Source organism: Barbatula barbatula, assembly GCF_947034865.1.
Source record: "Barbatula barbatula genome assembly, chromosome: 12".
Taxonomy (NCBI): Eukaryota; Metazoa; Chordata; class Actinopteri; order Cypriniformes; family Nemacheilidae; genus Barbatula; species Barbatula barbatula.
The window spans coordinates 7,898,410-7,926,183 of NC_136775.1; the positions used below are offsets into that span (position 1 = coordinate 7,898,410).

At 37.1% G+C, this 27,774-nt stretch overlaps 4 protein-coding genes across 10 annotated transcripts; 1 reads left to right on the forward strand and 3 right to left on the reverse strand.

Annotated features, from left to right (window-relative positions):
- Positions 1-2,261: 2,261 nt before the first annotated feature.
- Positions 2,262-9,003, reverse strand: rhbdl2 (rhomboid, veinlet-like 2). 5 transcript variants are annotated; one of them, XM_079469746.1, is made up of 9 exons: positions 8,485-8,676; positions 8,313-8,395; positions 7,438-7,657; positions 6,668-6,816; positions 4,015-4,127; positions 3,463-3,563; positions 3,305-3,365; positions 3,137-3,198; positions 2,262-2,690 (listed from the first exon to the last, which is right to left on the reverse strand). In XM_079469746.1, the coding sequence occupies exons 3-9, from the start codon at positions 7,651-7,653 to the stop codon at positions 2,511-2,513; spliced, it is 882 nt and encodes a 293-aa protein (XP_079325872.1). In that variant the 5' UTR covers positions 7,654-7,657; positions 8,313-8,395; positions 8,485-8,676; the 3' UTR covers positions 2,262-2,510. The 5 variants fall into 5 exon arrangements, with proteins under 5 accessions (XP_079325872.1, XP_079325873.1, XP_079325871.1 ...); XM_079469747.1 differs by having other exon boundaries at positions 7,438-7,661; positions 8,485-8,602; XM_079469745.1 differs by having other exon boundaries at positions 8,313-9,003.
- Positions 8,866-16,669, reverse strand: akirin1 (akirin 1). The gene is made up of 5 exons (XM_079469750.1): positions 16,019-16,669; positions 12,396-12,542; positions 10,035-10,169; positions 9,718-9,789; positions 8,866-9,590 (listed from the first exon to the last, which is right to left on the reverse strand). Exons 1-5 carry the CDS (start codon positions 16,218-16,220, stop codon positions 9,580-9,582), a joined length of 567 nt encoding a protein of 188 aa, XP_079325876.1. The 5' UTR covers positions 16,221-16,669; the 3' UTR covers positions 8,866-9,579.
- A 560-nt stretch (positions 16,670-17,229) lies between these two features.
- On the reverse strand, positions 17,230-20,966 carry cnr2 (cannabinoid receptor 2). 2 transcript variants are annotated; one of them, XM_079469751.1, is made up of 3 exons: positions 20,851-20,966; positions 19,144-19,240; positions 17,230-18,993 (listed from the first exon to the last, which is right to left on the reverse strand). In XM_079469751.1, exons 2-3 carry the CDS (start codon positions 19,223-19,225, stop codon positions 17,927-17,929), a joined length of 1,149 nt encoding a protein of 382 aa, XP_079325877.1. In that variant the 5' UTR covers positions 19,226-19,240; positions 20,851-20,966; the 3' UTR covers positions 17,230-17,926. The 2 variants fall into 2 exon arrangements, with proteins under 2 accessions (XP_079325877.1, XP_079325878.1); XM_079469752.1 differs by lacking the exon at positions 19,144-19,240 and having other exon boundaries at positions 17,236-18,993; positions 20,851-20,936.
- Positions 20,967-23,441: 2,475 nt separating this feature from the next.
- pnrc2 (proline-rich nuclear receptor coactivator 2) lies at positions 23,442-27,384 on the forward strand. Of its 2 annotated transcripts, XR_013787381.1 has the most exons (3): positions 23,442-23,650; positions 24,085-24,302; positions 24,513-27,384. XR_013787381.1 is itself a non-coding variant. In XM_079469430.1 (2 exons), exon 2 carries the CDS (start codon positions 24,534-24,536, stop codon positions 24,984-24,986), a length of 453 nt encoding a protein of 150 aa, XP_079325556.1. In that variant the 5' UTR covers positions 24,163-24,302; positions 24,513-24,533; the 3' UTR covers positions 24,987-27,167. The 2 variants fall into 2 exon arrangements, 1 of the variants encoding a protein (XP_079325556.1); XM_079469430.1 differs by lacking the exon at positions 23,442-23,650 and having other exon boundaries at positions 24,163-24,302; positions 24,513-27,167.
- Positions 27,385-27,774: the final 390 nt, after the last annotated feature.

Here is a 27,774-nt window from a genome sequence, read left to right on the forward strand (position 1 = left end):
GTGTCAATAAACAAGTACACTGCTGTAAACATGAAACGAACACTGAATTGATTCAGCGCACCAACGCTGCCAAACTATGCCAAGCGTAAATAAAAGATGAAATGATAAAGGTCTCTTAACTATGAATTAGAGATGCCCCCATGCATACAGTAGACAGGCTTTATGTTTATCCTACTAAAAACAATACAAATCATAATGGTTTTCATTACAAATACCACTATAACATTTAAATTGTTTACCATTGAAACCATCTCAAAATGTTTTTATGTAGTGTGTTTTATTCTAGTGTTCTATTGGTAACCACTCACCAAATCTCAGACCCACAGAGACCAAAACAATTTTACAATTTATTTGATGGTTTCTTTTTTCCTCACCATCATGTCATTCAAAAACAATTACTTTTTTCTGTGGAACACCAAAATATATATTTTGAGAAATGTCTCAGTGGTTTTGTGTCCATATACAAGGGTAGTCAATGGGAGCCAACATTTGGTTACAAACATTCTTCAAAATATCTTTTGAATTCTGCAGAATAAAGTCATAAAGGGTTTGAATGACATGAGGGTAATGATGAAATATCATCCATTGAAGTACAATTCTTGAAATGGAAAAATGAGCCACAGGTTTGTGTACTTTTTAACCTGTTTTCTTGATTACGCACAGAAAACAAAAATGGTGTGTTATCCACGAGTGGTCACTAAAACAGTTCTTTGTAATGGCACTTTACCACATTGTCTGTGTTGGGACTATTTTTATTAATCAATATGAAACAGAATCAATCGGTCATGTCCGATTTCATACTCTGCTGGGTTCTGCCCGATGTAATTAAGTTGTCTGCCAGTTGTAGCGATATTTTATTCCATTTAAAAGAAATCGATGGTGCAACCCCATTACACTCACTAATATGCTTTTGTTGGTTTCAGCAGAGGCCTTTGACGTCTTTTTAGGGGCATATAAGGCAAACCCTGTTAAATAGTGTGTCTCTGAATTCATTACAATCTGGTTTGGATCGGGCATGTTTTTTATAATGAATGAATAAAGAGTCTATTAAAACAGTACTATGACGTGCCATGGAATTTGAAATAATAATAAAGCTTTATAGGTTTGCTTAAATACATTTCATGCTCCCTGATGATTTGTTCATCTGGTATGTCCATGCCCACAATAACCATATTAATTAGTCAAGTTCATTTATGGTCTGTGTTTAAATTGTAACAAATAACAGTAATTCTGTATATATTTGTGTGGTACATTTTTTTCCTGTTTACTGAAGACTGTTGATTTATCGGAGTAGCTCACAAATCTACTTACATTCTTAACAAATGGTGCTTTAAAGGGTTCTTCAATGCCATAGATGTTCTTCAATGACATGGCTCTGCCTTTATTTTTAAGTGTATGGTACAATAAATACATCATAATCAATGAGCATTTCCTCTCAGATTTTCTACTGGTTTGTTGTTCTGCTGGTCATTAAGCTGATCGGATTGGTCAGCATAGTGGAAAATGGCTGATACAAGCCTACGGGAGTCATCATGAACCCCGTATCTTATCCTTAAATAACCTTTGAGGACTCAGAGGTCATGTTCAGATGTAGACAATTGCTGTAAATTTAAGAATAATATGTTGAATGCTGACGGTTGAAAAAAACGCAATACAAAGAGAATAGATTTAGCACAAAAGAGCATACTTTTGTTAATAATACTAGACAGAGAGCAAAAATGCACGAATGTGCCACTATTACTGCAAAAAAGTATTCCTGCAATCCATTATCTTTTTGGGGAACAGCTGAACAGAACTGAGGGAGAAAATAGGCCAGTATTCTGTTTAACATTTTATTTAACAGAATTAACGAAAAAACGATTGTCCAAACAGAACCTAGAAAAGTGTTAACCAAGAGAGGGGAAAAACAATTAACATAAAAATCTCTACGCTACCAAATGATACAAATGTAATGGAACTGTCTATAGGTCTCATTAGTATTGATCTGACACAATTTCATATTGATGACAGATCCTTGGCTAATGCTACGCTATTTACATTTACATTTATTCATTTGGCAGACGCTTTTATCCAAAAAAACTTACAAGTAGTTTTTACAGTGAGACATTACTGCAGACCAATCAGGGGTAAAGGTGCCTTGCTCAAGGGCACTTCAGTCATGACCTGCTGGCACTGAGATTTGAACCAGCAACCTTCTGATCACAAGCCCAACGCTCTAACCCCCAGGCCACAACTGACCTATATAAAGTAATTTCATAACATATGATAAAACATTTATTGACCATGATAAAAACAAACAAAATAATACACAAAGTACAAAATATCACATTAAAACAGCCTTTGGCCTGGCAGATGTAAATTGAACAGTGTCATGTGAATTAAAAAAATAAAGCCAAATACTAAACTTACTGTGTTTAGTGTTGTAGTATCTAGCTTTACAGTCATAAAACTCATTGATCCAATGTGAACAATGGTCTGGCTTTAACCATTACATATAAACACCCTCACATTTAGGATGCTGGTGACAAAAAGATATTAAAAAAGACAGCAAACACAAGGAAGACAATGTATCCCACGATGCACATCCAGAAGCGTGGGTCTTTTAGGAGTTCTTTATTGTAGTTGGTGAAGAACACATAACCAATGGTCATGCCTGCTATTCCACCACCAATGTGGGCCACAAAAGAGACCTGACAAAAAAAGGAAAGAATACAGGACCTTCTGCATGAAATTTGATATTACATTTGTTAATTTAGCAAATACTGTTTGCCAAATAATAACTGGAAGCTCTGATTTAAGAGACCTAGTTTTCAAGACTAGTGAACTAGCCATTAATGAATAAGAGTAAATGCTTTCTCTACGTTTTTAGTCTATTGCCCAAAGCATAAAGAAAACCAGGTATTCTTGTTCCCTGTTCCTAAAAATAAAGAAACAGTTAAACGGAAATCCCCTATAAGAGAAACACTTAATTTTCCCTTCCTGAACAATAGATACTGTTAAATGTGCAACTTCACAAACTTTTAACAATAAAAGAAACTCCTTTGTTATACTTTGAACATTTAACAGTTTAGATTATGAACTATGTTATGAATCTCATACAGTCTAATTCTGAGCCAAACACAAAACAGAGTCTTACCCTCATGGCATCGTCATGTGAAAAAAATCTTCTGTACAGAGCAAAGCCAACATCTGTCCCAACTGGAAGAGAGTTTTCTTATTAAAGATGGAGCAGTAGGTAGGGACTTAATGCTTCTAGTTTAGTTTATCAAACATGAGTATAAAGCGAAAAAAATACATGACATACCAATCAAAACAATGACTAGGATGCGAAAGATTCCAAAAACTAGAGTCATTTCCTTGAAATTCTACAAGAAATGGAAAAGTTTAGATGTTCAAATATATAGTTTCAATCAGAAAATTCTAAGTATACAGACCATCAAAAATGACAAGAACTCTACTCACCACCACAGCATTCATGAAGTAACCACCCATAAGGGCATAGACACCCCCCGAGGCCCCCACAAGGGCGCTGCGAGGATCAAAAATGGAGCTGGCAAGAGAGCCTGAAAGTGGGTTTAAACATTTTAGTGTGTTATAAGAATAGAATGAGAGCTAGAGTTCAAAATTCAATTGAAACCAAGTGATAATAAAGTATTAAATAAAAAGTAATAAATATAATAAAAAGTAAATAAAAAGTAATACAAATTCTGTCATCATTTACTCACCCTCTTGAAATTTTAAACCTGTACAACTTCCTTCCACAGACAACAAAGTAAGATATTTTGAAGAAAGTTGGTAACCGTTGGTCATTGTATAGACACAAAACCAATGCAAGTGAATGGGTGCCAGATGAGCCATAAAGGTTTGAACTGATTAGAGGGTGAGTAAATGATGACAGAATTTTTATTTTTGGGTGAACTATCACTTTAAATAGATTGTACTCTCACCTATGCACATACATTAATATCGAAAAAAGAATAATAATAAAGACTAATTATACATGCAAATGCCTACCTGCAAGGACCCCAGACATATAAACCATGCCCACTTCAAAGCCCTTATGCACCAGCTCCAGGGGAATTCCCAGAAACAGCTGCATCAGCAAGTTGCCCAAGATATGCTCTACCCTGAATATAGAAAGATGCTCAAATACAGTTGAAAGAAAAAGTATGTGAACCCTTTGGGCTTACTTGGATTTCTTCATAAATTGGTCATAAAATGTGTTCTGATCTTCATCTAAGTCACAACAATAGAGAAACACAGTCTGCTTAAACTAATACCGCACAAACATTATATGTTTTTATGTTTTTATTGAACACAACATGTACATAGTCATAGTGCAGGGTGGAAAAAGTATGTGAAACCCTAGGCTAATGACTTCTCCAAGAGTTAATTGGAGCCAGGAGCCAACCTGGGGTCCAATCAATGTGATGAGATTGGATGTGTTCATTAAAGCTGCCCTGTCCAATAAAAAACACACACCAGTTTTGAGTTTGCTGTTCTGAAGAAGCATTGTCTGATGTGAACCATGCCTCGCACAAAAGAGCTCTCAGAAGACCTACGATCAAGAATTGTTGACTTACATAAAGCTGGAAAGGGCTACAAAAGTATATCTAAAAGCCTTGATGTCCATGTGTCCATGGTAAGACAGATTGTCTACAAATGGAGAAAGATCAGCACTGTTGCTACACTCCCTAGGCGTGGCCGTCCTGTAAAGATGACTGCAAGAGCACAGAATGCTCAATGAGGTGAAGAAGAATCCTAGAGTGTCAGCTAAACACTTACAGAAATCTCTGGCACATGCTAACATTTTTGTTGACAAATCTACAATAAGGAAAACAAGAATGGACTTCATGGGAGGACACCACGGAGGAAGCCACTGCTGTCCAAAAAAAACATTGCAGCACGTTTGAAGTTTGCAAAAGAGCACCTGGATATTCCACAGCACTACTGGCAAAACATTCTGTGGACAGATGAAACCAAAATTGAGTTGTTTGGAAAGAACACACAACGCTATGTGTGGAGAACAAAAGGCACAGCACACCAACATCAAAACCTCATCCCAACTGTGAAATATGGTGGAGGGGGCATCATGGTTTGGGCCTGCTTTGCTGCCTCAGGCCCTGGACGGGTATACTGTCATCGATGGAAAAATGAATTCCAAAGTTTATCAAGACATTTTGCAGGAAAACTTAAGACCATCTGTCCGCCAACTGAAGCTTACCAGAGGATGGACGATGCAACAGGACAACGACCCAAAGCATAGAAGTAAATCAACAACAGAATGGCTTCAACAGAAGAGAATACGCCTTCTGGAGTGGCCCAGTCAGAGTCCTGACCTCAACCCGAGTGAGATGCTGTGGCATGACCTCAAGAGAGCGATTCACACCAGACATCCCAAGAATATTGCTGAACTGAAACACTTTTGTAAAGAGGAATGGTCCAAAATTTCTCCTGACCGTTGTGCAGGTCTGATCTGCAACTATAGGAAACGTTTGGTTTAGGTTATTGCTGCCAAACCAGGGTCAACCAGTTATTAAACCCAAAGGTTCACATACTTTTTCCACCCTGCACTATGAATGTTTACATGTTGTGTTCAATAAAAACGTATAATGTTTGTGCGGTATTAGTTTAAGCAGACTGTGTTTCTCTATTGTTGTGACTTAGATGAAGATCAGAACACATTTTATGACCAATTTATGAAGAAATCCAAGTAAGCCCAAAGGGTTCACATACTTTTTCTTTCAACTGTACATATCAAACAACGATAAGGTATAAATGTCTGATCCATAAATCCATTAGATCGGTCATTCCACAGTAGAAAAAGTTAAAGTGATAGTTCACCCAGAAATGAAAATTCTATCGTCATTTAATCACTCTCTTGTCATTTCAAACCTGTCTGACTTTCTTCTGCAGAACACTTTTGGAAACATGCGCAGGTGGTGACCAGCAGCGGGTTTCGTGTGTTGTCTGTGTTTTTATGGTTGTGGTTTATGTTTGTTTTAAACATTGTACTCATCACCAGAACCAATGGACCTGTTAATTATTGTTGCTTTCTGGACTTTTATGAACCTGACTCTCGTCCGTCAAGGGACCACGTTTCAATCTCCGAGGCTCGACACACCAGGTATCAATTATAAGACAGACAGAATTTACATCTTCAATTTAGGAATTAAGGTTTGTGACCCCTAGGTGGAAAACTTGACATTACAGGAATATTTTTTTCCCAGCAGCTATAGAGTTCATCGATAAAATAAAAGTAATAGAAGACATCCTGGGCAACACTTGGCACGTTAGTGATGCACATTGTAATGACTTTCTCTATGTTAATGAGATTTTTCATTGGAAACGTAATGGTTTATGTTTTATATATGGATGGCTGAACATGGACTAAAAATTCACTCTTGGGTACTTGTAGGTTGTAGACTTGCAAATCAAGTAGGTTTGAAATGACAAGAGGGTGAAAACGATGTTCAATTTTAGAGGGGAACAGTCACTTTAAATTACGTCATAAAAACGTGCTTTTGTTTTTTTCACTCATTCATACAGTGATGTTTCCCATTGTGCGCTGGAATACGCCAAACAAACAGTGCTACCTTTATTGCCCAACAATAGAAAGTTGTACTAATACTCGAAACAACTGGAAGAAAGCAGCGTGATCCCTTACCCAGCGTGCACAAACATGTAGGATATAAACCTCCACGCCTCTTCACGAAGTTCAGGTTTGTAGGTAAGAGGACTCTCCCAGATTCCCACTCCTAAAGTTATCCATTGCTTCTGGGGCTTCCATACTGCATAGTAGATGAAAACTGCCAACTGACACAAATTGACAAAAATGTTGACACTGATTCCAGGGTACAAATTATAACGTCCCATTTATGACAGTAATGCATTGTGTAAGGAGAAGATTGGACAAATGGACAATACTGGTAAGAAACATGACACGTTGTGCACATGTCGTCAGTACGAATGAAGAAAAATGAACTGTGTTCATAAAAACTATTTGGAACTGTGGTTTAAGAAAAGAATGACTTGATTTAGCTTGTTTAGAGCTACATGTTACATACTCCTTCAGTTTGAAGACTCTTTGGATAAAAGCTAAATGAATAAACAGATTTAAATAAACAGAAAACAGATTTTTCCTATCTAATGTGCGATCTTTTAGTTAGAGATCTGGTGTAATATTCACATGGAAAAATATGAATCTGGGTTTTTAAACATTGTGGCTAAAAGATGCCATACAGAAATGGAAAGTGGAGTGTTGAGCTCAAGAGAATGTCTGTTCTTTGAAAAGGCCACACACCAACTAAAACATTAATGGAAATCTACTGGTTGCTGTAAACAGTTGTTCCTATACCAAAAAAGAACAAATGACACTACTGTGGAGCTTTAAATAATATAAAGGTTTCATGTTTCTTATCAAACATTTGATTATACCTCTACTATGCTGACAAGGATGATGAAGATAGGAGGAGGGCAGCAATTGGCTCGCTCCATATACGCATCTTGTAGCTCTTCGGGCAGCATCCATTTAGAAACATTCTTTTGAAATTTCTCCACCCTACGTCCCCTTCTCCTTTGAGATCCTTGATTCTCACCTCCTCCGTCCCTCTCCACTGGAAACGTGTCCTGTTCTTCAATGTCATTGTCCATTTCCCTATCTTTGTATATTAAAAAAATGTTTCAACTGCGTTAAATGTAATTTGTCACAATCTACACCAACGAAGTTATTTATCATAGTTCATGGCAAAAAATATAAAGGATACATTTTGTCTTTTCATAATGAAAGTTATTAAAACTGCTAGCAACAAAACGAATAATAATAATTTTTAAAAAAGCATAAATCAAATCCCATGCATAACTTCTTCAAGACTTCATTCATCACACCAACATAGATTTATTTATACGGATTATTTTGTCACACGATAGTACTAGCAAAACTAGTAACATCGGGAGTATCTGAGTAAGTAAATCTTAGCGTTTGAGCGGAAGTGTATATTATTGTAGATTAGGAAAGTTTGTATTTACGTAAGTTGTCCTACATAAACAAACTCATCCTGCGAGTTATGCAAGTTAGAGGTTTTATTATAATAATGGTAGTCCGAAATGATTTTCTGTGTAAAAATCATTGGTATGTTATTTATAAACATAGCAGAACCGAAACTTTGGACATATCTTAAAACTTGGCGATAACCTAACCAAAGCGTTTTCACAATAAGTTAAATTTGGGGGATAAACCTCCGGTGTTTTAAAACATAAAACTAGATCACAATGTATATGCACGGCTATGCAAAAAAGTTAACATAGCCTACCTTCTTTTTCTTCAGACCGTCACTTCTCACGCGAGTATAGACTTTTCAAAGAACACACGCCGCCCGGTGCTCATTAATGTTGACTAACGTTGCATGCAACAAAAAACACGAATAAAATCGAAATCTTTCAGTATATGATACATTCAGAAACAGTTGTGAAACTCCCAAGGACCTAAAGGCGTTCTCTCTGGACATTAATTATAGTCTTCCATCCAGTTTATCCGGTTCCAATCTTCCTTCCTCTTGCATCTAAATGGAGGGTCTGTGGTGTTGCTCTGTTTGCTTTCCTTAAAAAAAACATCTGACCCGCCAAAGTTTCGTAGACTGGAGTCGACGATCTACCTGAGCTTCCGCAAACTGCCACACCTGGAGTCACGTGATCTCATTAACATACATTTTGCTTGTCAAAACTGTGCGCAAACCAACATACAACTACTGTGTTAAAAATTAGAAACGTAATAAAAATATTAAAACCACAGTAAGGGCAAAGATGAGCACCTTAAGAGCGCTTAAAAAAAAAACAGTATCCTAGGAGGGCGACATATAACCAGACAGACACATTCAAACATAACTTCAAGCTGCGGTGAATGTTCCGCCATCTTGGGAGGATGGCTGCTAGTTTGCTCAATGCAGTGTTTTGTTTTTCTTGTTTGATTAGGATGCGGTCTTGCCATGTTAAAAAACTGCAATATCTTTACGCAGAGTCGTCCAGGAAAAGACCCTGTTTTTTTTGCTTTCTCCATACATCATTCAAAACAAGTAACGGTACATATTAAAACATTATCCTCCAAAGATTGATGCCAGCTTCACTTTCTCTATTCAACACCATGCATATTCAAATGAAGAGAAAAACACACAGACTTTTCACAGATCTTTAATTTGTCAAAAAAAAGAAAACGTTTATGGAGAGTTAAAAAACAGATTGAAGAAATAGGGAGAGTCTGGTATATCTGCTGCAGGTCAGTCACATTACATTATACAGAGATGATCACATCAGCCAAGCTTTATACAGCGGTAGTTTGACATATTTTCCCACAAATCTTTAAAGATTAAACTTCCTTAGAATGCATCTAGATATGCATGTTCGGTGTTGGGCCATCAGTAACAGGTTCAGCGATAAAAATGAGTTAAATGTGGATAGACCATGGCACCCAAGCATTTATTGGAAAAAAGAAAACATAGTAAAAGGAGGAAATTTCAAATGAAACAAAGGGGGCTGGTTCTTCAGAAACCAGTTTCTGAGGGGTAGTACCATCTACAAAGTTCTTCAAGACACATCTGTAAGACAAAAAGAGAAGACTTATAAATACCACATAATTTAGACTAGGAAGGAAACAAACAACAATCAAATCATTTGAGGGAATGTTTTTTGGCTAACAAACGCCAGCAGGAAAGGTTTACTAACAGCTTGCAGGCCTGGTGCCATATCTTCGCATAATCTGATCCTGTGTGAATTTCACGAAGGACTCGTATTGTTCTTGGAAAAGGAGAAGCAGAGTAAGACAAAAATCAACACTTTCTTCTGCATTACACAAACAGATGGCTCTTCCTGACGATACTAGAATATGGCTGCCTTGTATTTATAAAAACAATATTCTACCTTTTTTAATTGTCACTAAGAAAAACTTGGGGCATGGTTCTTTAATAATATTTCATACATATTTGAAATTAAAACACACAAATATTAGACATTTGCACTATGTGGAACTTCCACTATTTTACCTGCCAGCTTTGCGTTTAGTATCTGTTCGTACTCTTCGCGGATCTTCTCCTCGTGGTCTTTGATAAGGCGCTCACACAAATAGCCAACCTGCCTCAGTGTGAAGAGTGGCTGGTCCTTCTTCAAGGATGAGGCACCTAAAAGCAATCAGACGCAAACCTGAATTAAACACCAGAGGGAAAGGAAGTGTGCACACAAGTGTGACATTTATGTGACATTCATGTGTGACATTCTTTAATGTAATTTGGATATACTTTTAACATTTGGTATTGACATTTGTTCTGAACTAGTAGTGACAGACCTCTTGGATACTTAATTATTTTCTTTTTTGGGTAGTCAAACTGTATGTGTTCTCGCACACATAAACGTCAAACACATTAAACCAACATGAAGACAAATAGCGGTCAACAGCATATATATAGCGGTCAAATAGCTATTCAAGTTGAAACATTCATGCATGCTTAAAAATATCTTGCACCTGCATTTGTTATTCAAATTATTTAATCTGCAAATAAATGCTGACGAAAAGACAACATACGCAAGACCTTACAGCTGTGATAATACATACAACCGAGCACATTTCAAAGATTACGGTTTTAGCTCATCGAGTTCTCATGTCCCTTTGATGCCACAATGTTGATGTTTAATCTTGTATAATGTAGCAGAGATAAACCAGACTAAATGTTTGGAAGAAAAGGAGAAAAAATAGAGGCACTGTCATTTGAAAGGGTGATGCACTGTAAAATATTTTGCATTAACAACGCAACCAAACTCCCCAGAAAATAAATAAAAACGTGTTCAAGAGCGTCTTGTTAATTATTGGAATGATTATTTTAAGATACAGTATGTAACATCTATGCAGTAAAATATAAAAAAACACTATTTGAATATTCAAATAGCATTTTTTATATTAGAATAGTTATTGCAGATTGAATATTTGTACACATCCCTACAATGAACATCAAAATGATTCAGAAAAGGCTTCGGAGAAAGTACTGAGAGACCAAAACACCATCAATACAAAGAAACTGCTTTGGGGCTTTTTCTTTGCGACAGGTACAGGATGACTTCACCGCATCAAGAGGGGAAGGGACGGGCCCATGTACTGTAAAATCTTGGACAAGAACCTCCACCCCTTAACTAGATCACTGAAGATGGGTCAAGGATGTGCCTTTAGCATGACTAAGACCCAAAACATATTGCCAAGACAACCAAAGAGTGGATTAAGGAGAAGTACATTAAATGTCCTAGCCAGTCTCTAGACCCTAGTTCTATAGAAAATCTGTAAAGGAGGCAAAACTCCAATTTGCTGAGCGACAACCAAGAAGACGAGTGCACTAAAATGTATACTGACACATATGCAAACCTGGTGACCTACTATCAGAAATGTCTTACCTCTGTGCTTGCCAACAAGGGATTCTCTATAAAGTAAAAAGTTATGTTTTGCTCAGGCATCAAATACTTATTTGACAGTGAAATGCAAATAAATTTAGAACCTTTATATTATAACATTTTGTTCCCAAATTTTTTCCTATTCTGTCTCTATAATTTTGATGGTAGGTTTACTTTAACTGATACACCCTTTATTTCTTTCCAAAGTAGGTAGACTTACAAAATCAGCAGGGGATCAAATAATTATTTCCCTCACTGTACATTGTACAAACAATATTTTTATTTGAAAATTGGGCGAAATATTGTTAGGAGTTAACATTTTGCCTTAAAGGTAGATCATTTGGAAAATGCTAACGTTTGCCTGCTGGCATTGCAATCATACGATTCCTCCCGATCAACATCCAAACCCACACCTCTACAATAACAAACATCTCCAGGTACCTGTAGTCTGTCCGCCATTTTCACGATGCCTGCACATCACACATGAGCGCACCGATGATGCATGATGTCTGTGTGAACAGGGTGAGCAGTGGGATGCAAAATACGATGACTGAAAATTTACACATGACGTATCATTGCCCTCGGACCGAGGGCAGTACCTGGTCCAACATTTTTTTACCCTACGCCTTTCACCGACGATTTATAATTATAAACATACCAATGTTTCACTTAACTTATTGATTGCTATCAGGATGTTGGGAGACTTTTAACCAGCTTAACGAAAAACTTTCTGGACAGCATTGCCTACTCTGCCTTTAACACCAAATTCAGAAAAACTAATAATATTTTTTGTCCATGTGGATTTGCTAAACATACCTAATTCAAATGTAGAATCGCTCCAATCAGTTAAAATTTTTTACAAATTATTAACCTGAATGTGAAACTGTAATTCCTTGGATTCATTTTCATACATTAATAACTAAACAGTTGGTTTTCCTCCTACTGGGAATTTGGCTTTTGAGCGAACTGACCTGTGGGAGAACTTGGTGAGGTGAGGGAGGGGCTGGAGCTCTGGACGTCACTAGAACTGCAGGCCTCGGTTTGGTTGAAGGCCCCTTCCAACTGCCGTCGCCTCTGATAGCGACTATACTCCTGACGAATGTTCTGAAAAATTTGCTCTGTTGGGACAACCAATAACAATTGAAAGATTAGAACACTAGCAAGAGAAGGAAAATACCTTTGCCCCCTTTTGGGTCATTCAGGTTTTTTGCAAAGAAGAAATTAAAGGAACAGTTCACCCAAAAATCTAAATTCTTCTGTCTTCATTTACTCACCCCCAAATTGTTCCAATTCTGTGTATGTTTTGTTCTTATAAATACAAAGAAATATATTTAGAAGAATATTTGTAACCAAATAGTTTACCACCATACTACCATAGTAGGAAAAACTGCTTTATACATTTCTTTGTTCTGTTGAACACAAATGATATTTTGAAGAAGGTGGGAAAACAAACAGTTCTGGGGCAATTGTTTTCCTACTATGGTAGTCAATCGTGGCCAAGAACTGTTGCAAGCCTTCTTCCAACTATATTTCTCTGCATTCATCAGAACAAATACATTTAAACAGATTTGCAACAACTCGAGAGTGAATAAATGAAGACCGAATTTTTGTTTTGGGGTGAACGGTCCCTTTAATCTATGTTAAACTCTCTTTGATGAATAATTCTGACGTGTAGAAAATAAACAACCTGACATGCCTTCGATAATCCCCGGCATAATTTCGGCAACCTCAGACACAACGCACAGAGGATATCCTGCTTTCAGAAGCAGTCCCATGACAAATAAGTACAGGGGGGTAGAATGAAGTTTCACTTCACTTTTATGAGCAGCCGCAATGACACTCCATGTCACTAATGAGTCATTATAGCCAGTTCCAAAATACCAAATCAGAAAAAAAGGGATGCAAACAGTATAATTTGGCTTCATGGTGGGACAGGCTTATTTCTGGAAACTGAATCTAGGTGAATAGACTGCAATGCGGAGGGGTCCGGTATAACACAACCAGGAACATCTATAGCCCTGTTTTCAGAAAACTAGGTTGGGTTTGGTCACCAGTCCTAATCTTCGACACCAGCAGACAGCTCACAGACCAACAATATGGCTCACAGTACAAAACAACAATATGGCTTCCATGAGTTTGATGACAGAAATCATGTTGTCTTCATTTGTCGAGTAAATGGGAAGGGAAATGACTCTTAAAACTATAAAAGCGGGTCAACATAAATGTTGTGTGGAGGAAAATATGCATTTTTTCAATCACACAAGCAAACATGACAGCACATATCTGTGGGAGACTGCAGCACTTATCTTGGGTGGGGAGCTCAAGGTTTTCCTTTTATTTGTATCTGCCATCAACTAGGGGGGGAAAGGGTAAAAATCGAGGGTACCATGCCAACTAACCTATCTTGAAGCTAATGCATTCCAGCAAAGCAGGCAGTGTGGCTACAAGCCTAACTGAAGAAGAGACTTCCTGTATTTATAATGCAGCTCCCAATTGATTGGTTTTTATTTAGTTAAACAAAGGAAGGAATTTTGGGTCCAATAAGAGATGTTATTGCTCTTGTAAGACATATTGCTTATTGTTCCCTTAATTCTTTGTAAGTCGCTTTGGATAAAAGTGTCTGCTAAATTACTCAATGTAAATATATGAAGGGGCTCAATCACAACAATACATTCATTTTCGCTATAGATATTATTATAAGGGCCTAACCTCAATAAAGGAAATTTAAACAATCTTGTAATAAGGGTCTCTCTCACACACACTCCATTCAAACCGCTTTGTCTTGGAGTAAACCATTGAGTGTAGATTTAACAAAGAAAGCTTTCAAAATGGATCCAAGTGTTCATATGAAGAGTTTGGTTCCAAAATAAGGTAAAAAAATGTTTTATTGTGCATTCCAATTAATATCAATTAAACTGCAGTTAGTTTATTTAGATTTAAGCCATAATAACAAAAAATACAGCTAACTCACAGCGATCAAAACATAACATACTAAAAACATGATTTTTGAAATGTTCTCATCTTAGAACCAAACTATTCATGTATTCCTAAATTAAACTAACAGGCACCTCCAAAGAAAGACACAAAGATTTTGATAGTCTACCAGCCCCACCAGCCTCTGTGAATGACAGGTGAAGCCCCTCTCCCACTGCTGGGCTGGCCATATCAAATGCTGCCAAATGCTGGGACTGGGTCCAACAGGTTACTAAGCAACTGTAACCTTATATGGTCAAACCAAGCAATCAATCACAGTGGCTTCCTGAGAAGTGATTCAAGGCCCAAAACCACAGAACAGGGATAATACGACTACAATGGAGGTGTGGGATGAACTGGACTTGGGGGAGGGGAGTGTAGAGATGGGGCGTCTCATTCACTTCGGCGCTCGGGCATTGAGGAGGGAATTTAAAAATCCCATTCCGCCAGGAAGTGCCCCCTAGCTAGGGTCTCATGCACAGGGTGTGTTACTGCAGGGAGCGGGTTTTGCTTTGTTCGGCATTGATGTGCACTCGATTAACGAGCAATTTGAAGTCAATGGGCTCGTTATTAAAAAACTAGATAAAGAAAATCCAAAAGGAAAGGAAATAAGCGATGCTAAGAAAAAGAAACAAATGCCTCTCAAGTGTGGCTAACTGTCAGAGATAAAAAAAGAAAAACAATAAAGAATCTCTGGTTTCACAAAGTACACAGGCACTGATATGACAGGCAAACCGAGCACTTCAATTCATGATGCACAACAAAATGCAAGTTGATATCATGTTACAAGTTTGCCATCTTCATTTATTTCGCTCATGGTTAACTAATATATTCCGTCACGGAAGATTTAAACGTTTACAAACTGTAAAAACGGCATTTGGGCAGGTTCGGCAAGAGTCCATAAAATCCGTTTCAAACCAGCGATTACAGAATGTGTATTAAGGGAACGGAGATAATAATTACATTACGATATTACATATTAACATTACATTATTGAAATTAAGTGTTTTAGTACACGCTAGCACTTAGAAACGTTAAAAATGTATCATTTAACAAACGTTTTCGTCTGCATGGTTCAAATATTTAGTATAAATCACGCCACTGCACCCTTGGTCCACATGCCTACATTTCCTCTTTGTTTGGAAATACTGGTTCAGTCCTGCTAATAAACCAACAAGCTTTAAGCCAAACGTTAACCACCCCGGTCAGACGCAGGCAGTTGTACAAAGGCATTTTCACGTGTATTGTTTTCAACAGTAATAGTCGATGACTGTGTTCACACTAAGCCACGGGAGTTAAACGAAGCTCTGTGTCAGCTAGTCTGCGTTAGCGGCCGCTTTCAGTTCAGCTAGCGGAGCTCAAAACAGCTATTCATCCAAAGTGCATAATTATCTACACACCCAAAGAGACCCTTAACAACTAGCAAATCATCGGTTCCGTAAACGGTGGCGCAAACTTAAACGTTCGCTCGAGAAACCTTGACAAAACCTTTCAAGAACGGACTGACGAAATTCAAAAATGTAACAACGTTAGCTGGTTAGCTGAGATTAAACAACCCCCCCATCCCCTCCTACATGTCAAACATACCAACGTATAATGGCGAGAATCGAGCCGTTCTCACCTGGAGTTAGCCTGTGTTCTCCCATAGATTGGGGCGACATCGAGTGTACCGGGCTCTCTGTTGGCGGACGAAGGCTGCACCTCTGCGGGGAAGGAGTAGTCGGAGTCCCCGGTAGAGGATTGCACCTCCTCCGCTTTGGGGACTGCGGGCTGAGAAGGGCCTCGAACTCCATAGATCGCTTCAACGTCGCGCCACAAGCCATGGTCGCTGAATGAACGTTACAATTGCCAAAATCAAACGATAAAATAATACGTTTGGCCACAAAATGTCGTCGAATCCCCTTTCAATTTCGCTTTTTGTTGTTGCGCTTTGTACAGTGTCGGTGGCCCCCCCTGCGTTCGCACACTGGTTAAACGCCAAGTGCCAGATTTGTAGCAAAAATGCTAAAAGACTCAAGCGAGGACTGTACCATTCTGGAAAGGGTGGGGACACGTTTACTAACAGGTTTGTTTTTAATATTTGTATGAATGAAATCCAATTTCTATGCGTTACTTGGCAACCATCCACGTCTATGCGGCGCAATATTTCACATTGATGTAAGTCATATTTTAAATAAGAATGTACTTAATGGGCGATGCTAAAACAGTAGTACGCGCTCCAACCAGTGAGTTGAGGTTTTTGTTTTTGCCCCGTCTTCAACTCACAGATTCCAGTGACGTGAAATGTTATTACAACTATTAATGAAAGTGAAATGTATTTGTTCGTCTCGAACAGACGGAATTATATTAATCTTGATATGCTTTTGAAAAGAAAACTTTTGCTGTATTTGAACTAAAATCGAATCGTTGTACTAACCTATACTAACCCACCTAAGGTCTACATATAGATACATATAATATTTATATGTTATGTGTAATAGCCTATGCCTATGTAAAATATACTTCGCTACAATATATTTTGTGCAATATTTTGCAAAATTTCGTAATTTTTATTAATTCTTTAATTTATTCAAACCTATATTATGATTTAGCCTGTACACATGAATCATGATGTTTTAAATTTGCTCATAACTTCACACTATTCATTTTTTCAATCCAGTGAAAATTATATAATATTTAGGCCTAGCTGATTAATTAAACTAATAAAAATTATAAAATGCGACCCCCTCAAACAATTCTGTTTTATTCAATTAATGGCTGAAATCCAGACAATTGCTTAGTTTAACTTAAAGCTGTAAAGCATGACATGTCAATAATAATGACTATAAACTTAATCTTAAACTTAGTTTATTGGGAAAAATTACATCATCTAAATAGTTTTTGCACGTTTTGGCAAACATTGTACTGTATATACTATTCTTCTTAATATAGTAAGACATTCAAGCCATGAAAAACTATAATGTATATCGTAACAAAATAAATTTAGTAGGCCTGCACAATGCTAAAAGTAGAATATATTAAGAAGGTAGTCTTAATGGTAGTGGTCATCATTAATGCTGTTGGTATTTTATTTCACAGTGTAAACTACTTATGTTTTGGCAGAGTTCTTTTTAATACGCTTGGGTCACAAAGTAGCTGATGAGTCAGCTGTATTGAGCGTGTTTAGTTGGTCATTTTACACCATAGAACAGGGTTATCTAAGTTCATCTCATAAAATACACAGATCTATTGTATGTTTAAAAAATAAAATGTCATGTTTTGTTTACAACTTTTACATTGAAATGAGAATAAGATTCTAAAACTGATCACAGAATCTAAACAATTCTTATGAACATACACAAAATGAATCATGAGTAAAATTCAAGGCATTTATATCAGAAATAAGGAAAGTTTATAAAGTAATGATATAAATGACAGTAGTTTTAATTGTGTTTGATATTGCATACCATATTTTTATATGTTTAAGATAAACAGTGTGGTCGACCAAGTTACCACATTTTATAACAAAATACTCAAACCATCACATGTATTATATCTGAATGCTGTTTTCCTGCCTATCTACACTCTCAGAAATAGTTTCTTGGTTTCTTTGTTCGAGGGCCTGACTAGCAGCCCCATGATCATTTTCTTCACCTTGACGATCGCTTTCCAATGTACGTTCCCTCCATGCATTGCAGCATCCCAGCAATGCTAATAGTTCTCCCCGCAGGTCTCGGCATCGCAGCGCGTACAGGATCGGGTTTACACATGAGTTCACTAGGCAGAGTGTGCTACAGAAAGCAAACATCCGCTGTTGTTTGTTCGTAAGGGTCACAGAGACATCCACCATCATTAAGGAAAGGACTGGCAGCCAACACACTGCAAGGATTAGGAGGATCAGACTAAAAGTCTGTGCAAGCTGGATGTCCATGCGCATTCTAGCTTGTCCTCTGAGAGATTGTCTGTCTAGCTGTGATCCACCCATTGATGCTTCATGCTGATGTGCTTTCCACAGTATGAGGACGTAAGCCACCATGATGAGAAAGAGCACCACAAGTTGCAGGCCCGTCCAGCAGGCCAGGTAGTGATGATCCACATAAGGGAAAAGACGAGAGCAAGGAGGATCCAACAGGGTTGTGCACCTCCAACCCATCAGAGGCAGAAAGGAAATGAGAACTGTCACACACCATAACAACAAAATAGCCATAATGGCTCTGGTGCGTGTGAGTAGCACCTTGTAATTGGAGGCCTGGTAGATGCAGAGATAGCGATCTAGCGCTGTCAGCAACAGACTTCCCACCGAGCCTGTGAAAGCCATTGTGACACCGCACAGCTTGAAAAGATACACATTAGGGGCATCATCACGACTATAAAGATGAAAATCTAAAAAACTGGTGGTGAAGAAACAGCTGGCAAAGGTGTCGGCCACCGCCAAGCTGCTGATGAAGAGGTATGATGGGCGACGTCGCAGAGTGACAGAGCTGGCTATGACCCCCAGGACCAGAACATTTTCCAGGAACGTCACAGGTCCGGCTAGGAAGCAAATCGCACCAATAGCTTTCTTCTCTAGTTGGGTCAGGACCATGTAGCATTTAAAACTGTTGCAGAAGTTATCACCTGTAACAGTTTAAGATTAGCACTGTTGGGATTATTATTATTCTAAAATAATCTAGTTTTGCATGACATTATTACTATTCATAATACAAGAATGTTTTTATTAGAAATGGCAAAACAGCGTGTGTTCACAGAGATGATGAGAAACTATACCTGCTTCTGAAAGGTTAAGTGTACTTTCGTTTAAAAAAAGTACAGTGGTTGCTTCTTGAGGTTGTTCTGTTTGGACCTCCATATTGAATCAAATGTGCTGAAAAATATACAGTAAAATTCCTAATATTTGAATTCCATAAAATCCTATTGTTCCGTTTTTCCCCATTTGATTACTTGTACAGTGAAACAAAAATGAGTTTTGCTGCTTGTCCAATTTTATTAATTTAAATAAGTAAAATTTTTGAACAATTTTGTCACAACATGATTTTTTCATGTTCAGTCATGTAATTTAATCCATTCATGTTGGCACTACATAAATTTGTGTTGTGTGAACATATAATTTGTTAGGCAGAGGATTTATATTTCCCAGCATGCTCTGCGTAAAACTGGGTTTTGAGAGTAATTTTCTTAATTAAGTGTTGTATTATTTGTTTTTCAGTAAAGAGAAACACTTGTTAAGGTTTAATATTCATTTATCTTTGAGATTTAGAGGAGTTTGTTATATTTTTAAGTTTTGTGGTTACCATTGTCTAAAAACTTTGCTTAGGTAGTGGGCGGTTACATTTTTTTATTTCTGTTAAATTTGGTTGACTTTATATCTTGTTAGAGATAAAAGAAAATATTATGTCACATTAAACACTTATCTTTAGAATTTGGAATGAAAATATGAAATGTTCCCATATAAAAAAGGTGTGTTTAACAAACATTAATTTGGCAACTTGAACATAATGAAATTATGCTGAGTAAACATAACTTTATTATGTACAACCAATGTGCATCATATGTGCATATATGAATCATATCATGTTGATCCAACAGATTTGTTTTTTCAGTGTAGCTTGCTTTGGCTACTCTTGGCACACTGTTTGTAGATGATAGCAACAGAGCTCATTAACATTAATAGGTTAAGTTTTACACATTGGAACTGAAACTGTAAAAATACAAACAAAACAAAGTTTTAGAAATCCAAGTTCTGAATTTGACATAATGGGGATGAATAAAACACACACAATTCATATAAGTGAAACATGTCTCCAAGCAATATTTTTATTAGGCTAATGCATTCTATAAATACAGCTGAACATTATTCAGACTGCACGGGAGATTATGTTTAACTGGATGAGGAGGAAACAACCTAGCTCTTATAGTCAATTTATAAATGATTTAAACAAAATATTAGTATAAATGATAAAAACATAATTTTTAGATCTTTGTTTTTTATTTATTTAATTTTGAACACAAATCAGTATGTTCTATATTGAAGATTGGTACTTTATTGCCCTCAATTGGCCAAATTACCAAACAGGGTAAACAGGATGCATGGACATTTGTTACGACTATGTCGCATTTACATTTGATCAATTAATTTATGGCACAAGAGCAAAGTTAAAACATTTCATTTTAGAGAAAATGTTGGAAACATTTGTTTCACATAGTCTAGTAAATATGCTTATCAAAATTTTTTAATAATATGAGCATTTCTTATTAATATTAGTGAATTACATGATTTCTTGAAGCTGTTTCACACTCTCTCAAGTTAAATGTTTTTTTAGTTCTTAAAAACGTAAGTGTGTGACTTGTATTCACAATCATGTAAATGAATTACACATATATGAAATTCCTTAAAAGAAAGAAAAAAGCCATTGGAGACATCTCAGTGCACAGGAAGTTTTGGCATAGACTGGATCAAATAATGGGATCGCTTACCTTTCTGTTTTGCCGTTGGTATAATGGAGTATTTTCACAGGAAACCAGATATTATTTCACTGTCTTTCGCAAATCAGATCTTTTCTGCAGTTGCCTCTTACAACAGCATATACCACACCCCCAATGAAAAACAGAAAGAGAGAGAGAGAGAAAGAGAACCAACAAACCACAATAAATCCAATTCCAGTATCGTTTTCTTCCAGACATGTATTATCACATTAACTGTAATGTATTTATATATCAGGAGAGATGCATGTAATTCAACTCATTAAGGCACTTTAATAGACCAACGAAAAGTCACAGATTAAACGAATCAAACCTAGTTTCTGTTTCAACCAATACCTCACAAAGAGGAACTTTGATGTTACCATAAAATAACAGTTGAATAGTAAATGCTGCAAAATCTCCCTCTTCACCACAGCTTTCCATCTACTGCCTGGCCTATTTTGTTTATTCTAGCAAAACAAGAATATGGAAGAAAATATTGTACCTCTCACTGGAACTGATCAATTTTTTGTCCCTTTAGCTCTATGATTGCTTATTCTGAAAGAATACTGCCAGAAAAATTGTAGAATACAATTTTGTGATGGATTACACAAGTTTAAAGCAAGTGGCAGAGTGTTTAAGCTTTAATAATAATTGCTTATATTTATACATAAATAATTGGTTTTTACATTTGAATATTTAAGTTACATAGCAACTGGATTTGGTAACGCCAAATCAAATATATAACGTGTTACATCTGATCTAAGCAAAACCCAAATGAAACCCTTTTGGTTGTTGTAGTGCTATTTCTAAACAATATGTGGCACCTAGCTACAGTGGAGATCTTCAATTTATTTCTTCTCTTGTAGAATCAGAAAAATCTGAAAATAAGTGAGATCATGAATATTATGTTTATGTAATGCCAATAAGCAGCATAACAATATAACACCCATGCATTCTTCAAATTGTCCTTGTGCAAAGCAACCAACAATGTATTGAAGATATATCATAGCATTTAGTTTGTTCCCTGAAAAAATAACCTCTGACCTTGGTGTTTCTAGCTATTTGTCTCTATGAAAACAAAAAACATAAATATAAATCATGCTAAAGAATGTTGAATGTTGTAAAATGCAGAAAGATTTGGGTGAGGGTTAGGAGATAACATAATTTGTACATTATCAGAGTATTGCTTTGTGTTTTGTATTTCTGGCAGTGTGTTTACATCTTGATGGTCCACCTCCAACATAGTCAAATTTAGTAATTTGACCTCTACTCAAGTCACATGATAGACCAAAGCCGACCTACTTTCCAAAGTTAGGACAAGCCCCCCGGAAACTCCTTAACCAATGCATGCAGAGGGTGTGCACTTCCGTCACCAAATAGGGATTTTGAGTAAACAGGCAGACTAGCGCTCTGTTATGCAACAGGCTTACTTGAGGGACAATGAGAATGACGTCACAGCTGAGTGGAACAAAGCAAAACAATAAATAAAACACATTTAAAATCGAAAAGGACCTGTAATGGAAAATATACTGTATAAATAAATCAAGCCCACTGTAACAAAAATTACAAGTTAAGACTTTCAAAACTATTGGGTGTAATATTATCTAGAAAAATATTACCAAAACCGTTTTGGTAAAATAATGGCCTAACAAAATTAGAAGTAAAAAGTCAAGGTTTAAATGTGGCCAATCATAAATGTTTATCTTCTTACAACAGCTGTTCAATTTACAGCACCACCATCTAGGTGGACATGCAAAAATACCAAATGGGCCATATGTGGCTCTTCATTGATTTGTGAATATACTACACCCCAAAATAACACCTTTGTCTGCATATTCTGTAATAAAAGTAAAACACAGCTTCCTCCCATTGTCATTCACAGACTAGACACTTCACAGGTTTGATCTACTTGTCGCACGCTAGCAGGTGGTGTGTGATACATTTTAAAAGGTAGTTTCGTAGAGGAAGGTATTTCCATCATCCCAGTCACACCTTTTCAACTGTTGTGCTAACGACGGCCGCTTCACAAACCTATTCATTTATATGTCCCCTAACAATATATTTAGATTTATTAATCTTGATTCTGTTCTTTTTTGCCTCATATCATTATATTCATAACATATTACGTGTCTTGTTTATTTTACTTGTAGATCTATGAAAGCTCCTTTATATAGCCGTTTTGGACATCTGAAGACTATACGTTGGTTCATCAGGAAAGCAGATTTTTTCTGTCATTCGTTAATCAGATATGAAAAGCCTTGAAAATGAACATCGTTTATTGATCAACAGATGTCTAATGGGAGCTTTCTAATGACGCAGTACGCCCTTTCAAGTGTTTTGTGCCTGTTGCTACAAAGCGATGACATTACAAGAGATTATGCCTAGTAGGTACATTTTAGTGATCGTATTTGGAGCGAAACCCAAACGGAAGACATCATGTGACATTATATTACAGTAAAGCGGAAAAACATTTTTTTGTTGAACCAAAAAAATTTCCCATACACGTATAACCATCTGTGACGCAGAAAGGGTGGCAACAGGCGTGTTCACGGCTCCTATTGGTCAAACGTTGGCAGTGCCGGTCCCTGATTGGTCAGGACTTCACACAGCAGAACTACTTCTGCTTTGTTCAGGATCCATTTTGTTGGTAGACGGAGACAAACTGGTGAAGGAGGTGAATACCATTCCGCTGTAGCCACGGATTTCGCAAAGGCACATAATTAGGGAAATATTCTCTTTTCTAAAAGCTGAAGCTCAGGGACTAAACCTAGAGACGGCAAAGGGCTTGTTCCACCACAGCCTGAGGAAGTCGGTAAGTTGTTTTTACTGTCTTAAAACATAGGGAGTCGTCGACGATTCTGACGCCATGTTGCGTTCAAGATTCTTTGTTTTGGTTGGAGGCCAGAAACATGACATGATTCACTTATTTTTTACATTTAAATGGCAGTTGCGTTGCTGTTCAGTATTGTAATCGTATACGTACATTTTTTTTAAATATCGAATCAATTTTATTTTATTAGAAAATGTATATTTAAAAAGACGACGTTAATCGGCGTTACGTTGTTTTACTTGCGCAATAACCGCTTTTTAAACGTTTCGTATAACACGCATGCGTTTTTAAGTTAATACGTGTTTAACAAAAATTCATTTTTTATTCAACGTTGGTTATCAGATTGTTAATATCAAGGTTAAATTGTGCTAAAGACAATGTGCGCTCTAATCAAAAATATTTTTTGTTTTAAATAGATATACGACTTCTAGAGCACCGTGCGCCGAGCTGAGTTCATGTTCAACTCGGTTACACGAAAAAACAACGCTCATTGGCACATGATAACCCCAGATCCTGCTGGACATAGATGTGCAGCGAGAAGTGGATCAACTACTTCGAGGACCTGGAGCCCGATTGGCGAAGAGAAATTAAGAAGTAAAGAAACCCACGCACTCAACTTTTTTACAACAGCTAGGTAAGCGGAGAGAGAGACTGGGGGATGGGCAGAAACAGCCGTCATGGCCGCTCGTTCTGCACGTAGCCCTTTGTTGTTGCTGTGCTAAATAACTTCGCTTCTGTTAAATATCAAAGGCATGCTTTAAACTTTTTCGCACGCTTTACCATTCTGTCTGCAAATGCCTTGCTGTTATTTCTTTCAGATTCATGTTTTTTTCTTTTTGAGTAGGTGACATCCAATCAAAGCAGTATGGGAGGTGGTGAGAGATACAACATTCCAGATCGCCCAGCACCCAAGAAGAGCCATCAGATTGGCAGGGTGAAGCAGAGAGGTCGAGACCAGAATGGAGTGGTGCATTCTGCATCTGCAGGAGCCTTAGGTATGCCCCATCACCGCAGGAGCGAGAAGGGCATCAACTATTCTTGGCCTCCTGAGGTGTGGCAGGCCGTGTCTGTGGACAAGAAGAATGCCTCTGTTCATTTTGCCACACAGTATGATCAGAATTGGGAGGGTACCATGTCCCATCTGAACAAACTGTTGTCAGCTCAGTGTGGTCAGAACTATGCTGGAGCCAAGTTTAGTGAGCCCCCATCACCAAGTGTGCTGCCCAAGCCCCCGAGCCATTGGGTGTCTCTTCCAATGGGCGATCACCGTGATATTATGACCTTCCAGTTGAAGAGCCTTCTGAAGGTTCAGGCCTAAGAAGGTCTCCGACTGCTGCTCTTCAAGCCAATCTATGAAGAAAGCTCTGTTTTGGTCTCTTGCCATCCCCTAGAATGCTCCAATGGTGTAATAAATTTTACAGCTATTTTTAGATTTGTCTTAAGGTGGTGAACATTTGGCAGGCCGATGTTTCTGCTAATGCTACTCACCTTTGTTTTATTTTCTGAAGAGATCCTTTTGTCTAGTTATTACATCATTGTGGCATTAAGGGGTGGTTGTGAGTTCAAAGCAGAGTTTTATGCCATGACAAATGATGAACTGGATTTCCTCCTCACATGCTCATTGCTCTGTTATGCTCCTGTTTTGTTTTGTTCTTTTTTGATGGCTGTTTGTGTCAGTCGGTGTGTTTTTCTTCTCAACCCAGCCTAGAATAGATTTAGAAATTGTTTTGCTTTCTTTGTCTTCAGTTTTTGCTTGCTGAGGATGATTGCACACTCTTGACTTGAGTTTTATTCATGTAGGGAGTGGCAGAAACCTCTTGGTGCTAAGCACAGCTGCATTTTTAGCGTTCTAGTGCAAACCGCATTCCCAGGTGTCTTTTTTTGTTTTTCTATTTGGAAGTAAAAGCCACTTGACTTCGTTCTGCATGGAGACTTTAGTGGACATACTATGAAGGGGAACAAGCTTAAGTGAACATAGGTCATATGACTAACCTCAAGCCTAATGAGGTGGCACAATGGACCTTGTGCTTTCAACACCTGTACTTTTTTATGGCGCTGTGCGCATTGCACTATAGGTGTTGAAATGCACTATGGTTCATCAACTGTTTCAGAAATTGAACTTTTTATGCACCCCTTGTTATAGCTTAGAAAACTAAGTGTGATTTTTAATGTTTACCAAAGCTTTGTAATCAGTAACTTTGTTTGAATCCCCTTGCTGACCAAATCTGGTTACAAGTGCCATAAATTGTTTTGGGTAAGACATTAGGTATATATCTAAGGTTTTGATTCTTTGACAAATCACTTCTGGAATTCAATTTCTTTCTTTTTACTTTGCTGTTTTTTTGGAACGATCGTGGAGCAATTTTGTGGAGGGGGGTTGTTGCTGCAAGACCACAGGATGGTTTTGTTTAATGGCCCTATTTGCTCTGCGATGTGTTTTGATACATAACATTGTTATGGAATGTGTGTATAATGATGCGGGGGACTTGAGACATAGGGCGTAAGTGCAGTGTGGAAGTTTACAGTGTTTAAAGGAAGGCGCCCGGCAGTAATTTACACACACACTCCCCTTTTTCACCTTTATTATTTTTGCACTGCTGTTTGTTTGTTCTAAAGTTTCAGACAATGTTGGTCTTTCGACTGTGGATATGTGATTAAGCACCCCCTTCAAAGTTATTTGTGTGGTTATCTACCTCTCTGGCAGAACATGATCTTAATAGCTATCTTAAAGATGACGAAACAAAGCTGATGAGTGTGTATTTGTGTAATAGAGCCATGTAAATAATGAAATGTATAAAATGTTGTAGCATATTGTACATTTGTGCAGGGATCTTTGAAACCTGCTGATAAAGTATTTTTAGTAATAACACTGAATGTATAAGTCATGCTAAGGACGTGGCTTGTTTTCAAATGCAGAAGAATATTTTGTTAAGAAAAAATATAAAAAAATGCCTATAGTGCGTCAATACCCCTGCACTGTGCGAATGATGCCAGTGATCTTGCACATTTTTTGTATTATGCACTAAATGGGAAGTGAGCTCTATGTGCAAAATAAAAAAAATATATAAAAGATCTGACCTTTTGAAATTGAAAAGGACTTTTATACTAAAAGTTTAAGTTTGTTTTCACCTTATGCAAATGAAAGGGTGTTTATATTTCACTTTACCGAAGCATTTATTTTGTCCATGTTAAGTTAAGCAGCAGCATACATTTGCACTAAAACACTGGTCTTTCCTCCACAGACCAATGTTTTATGCCAATATTGCTGCAGCAGTTGCAGATTACATTTTAACCTTTTAAAAGTAAATTATTTTAATGGAATGTGTAAAAGTCCTTTTCCTAAATTGATTATGCCCTTATAAATTGGCTTTGAATTTATCCCAACTGTTAATGTCAATGAAATGGATACTGAATGCCCATATAGAAAGAATTGGTTTAAAATGAAGAGAAATTTAATTTGGTTGTCTAAAAATAAAAACCCTCCCCTCCCCAATATTTCCTGTGTGTGCAGTTTTTGTCTGTAAGTTAAGTATTAGCAACACTAAAAGGTAGACATTCTAGAAAATATTTCATATTACGTTCTATTGTTAGTTGTAGTCTCTTGTAATTTTCCATAAAGTACCTTAGTGAAGAATATTTAACTGAAAAGATTTACGGGTGAATAGGAAATGTGATTAATATATGAACTGATGCAGGCCATTACATTTTGAATCAGCTTTATTGCTAAATGTTCTTATTAAATTACATCATATCCAAACAACAGTAGACACACAATTAAATAGAGTGTAAAGAATGTCGCGTAGTAAAGAATACGTATATTGTTTAAACAAATCACCATATGCATAGCTTACGTTTTAGCTACCTTAATTCTTCAGTGGCGCATCTCCTGTTGCGAGAGAGACGGCCCCCTAGCGCAAAATATGCAGGTCGCGCATACTCAAGCTTTGTAGTAGGAGCATTTACGACATCTACAGAAACAAATGGGTATTTGAACTACACCATAACATTGCAGGCTAATAATAAGGACATGAAACAACGTCACAATTTTTTTCATTGTGGACTCATATACACAATAATATAACACGATACTGAGATACAAAGACAAT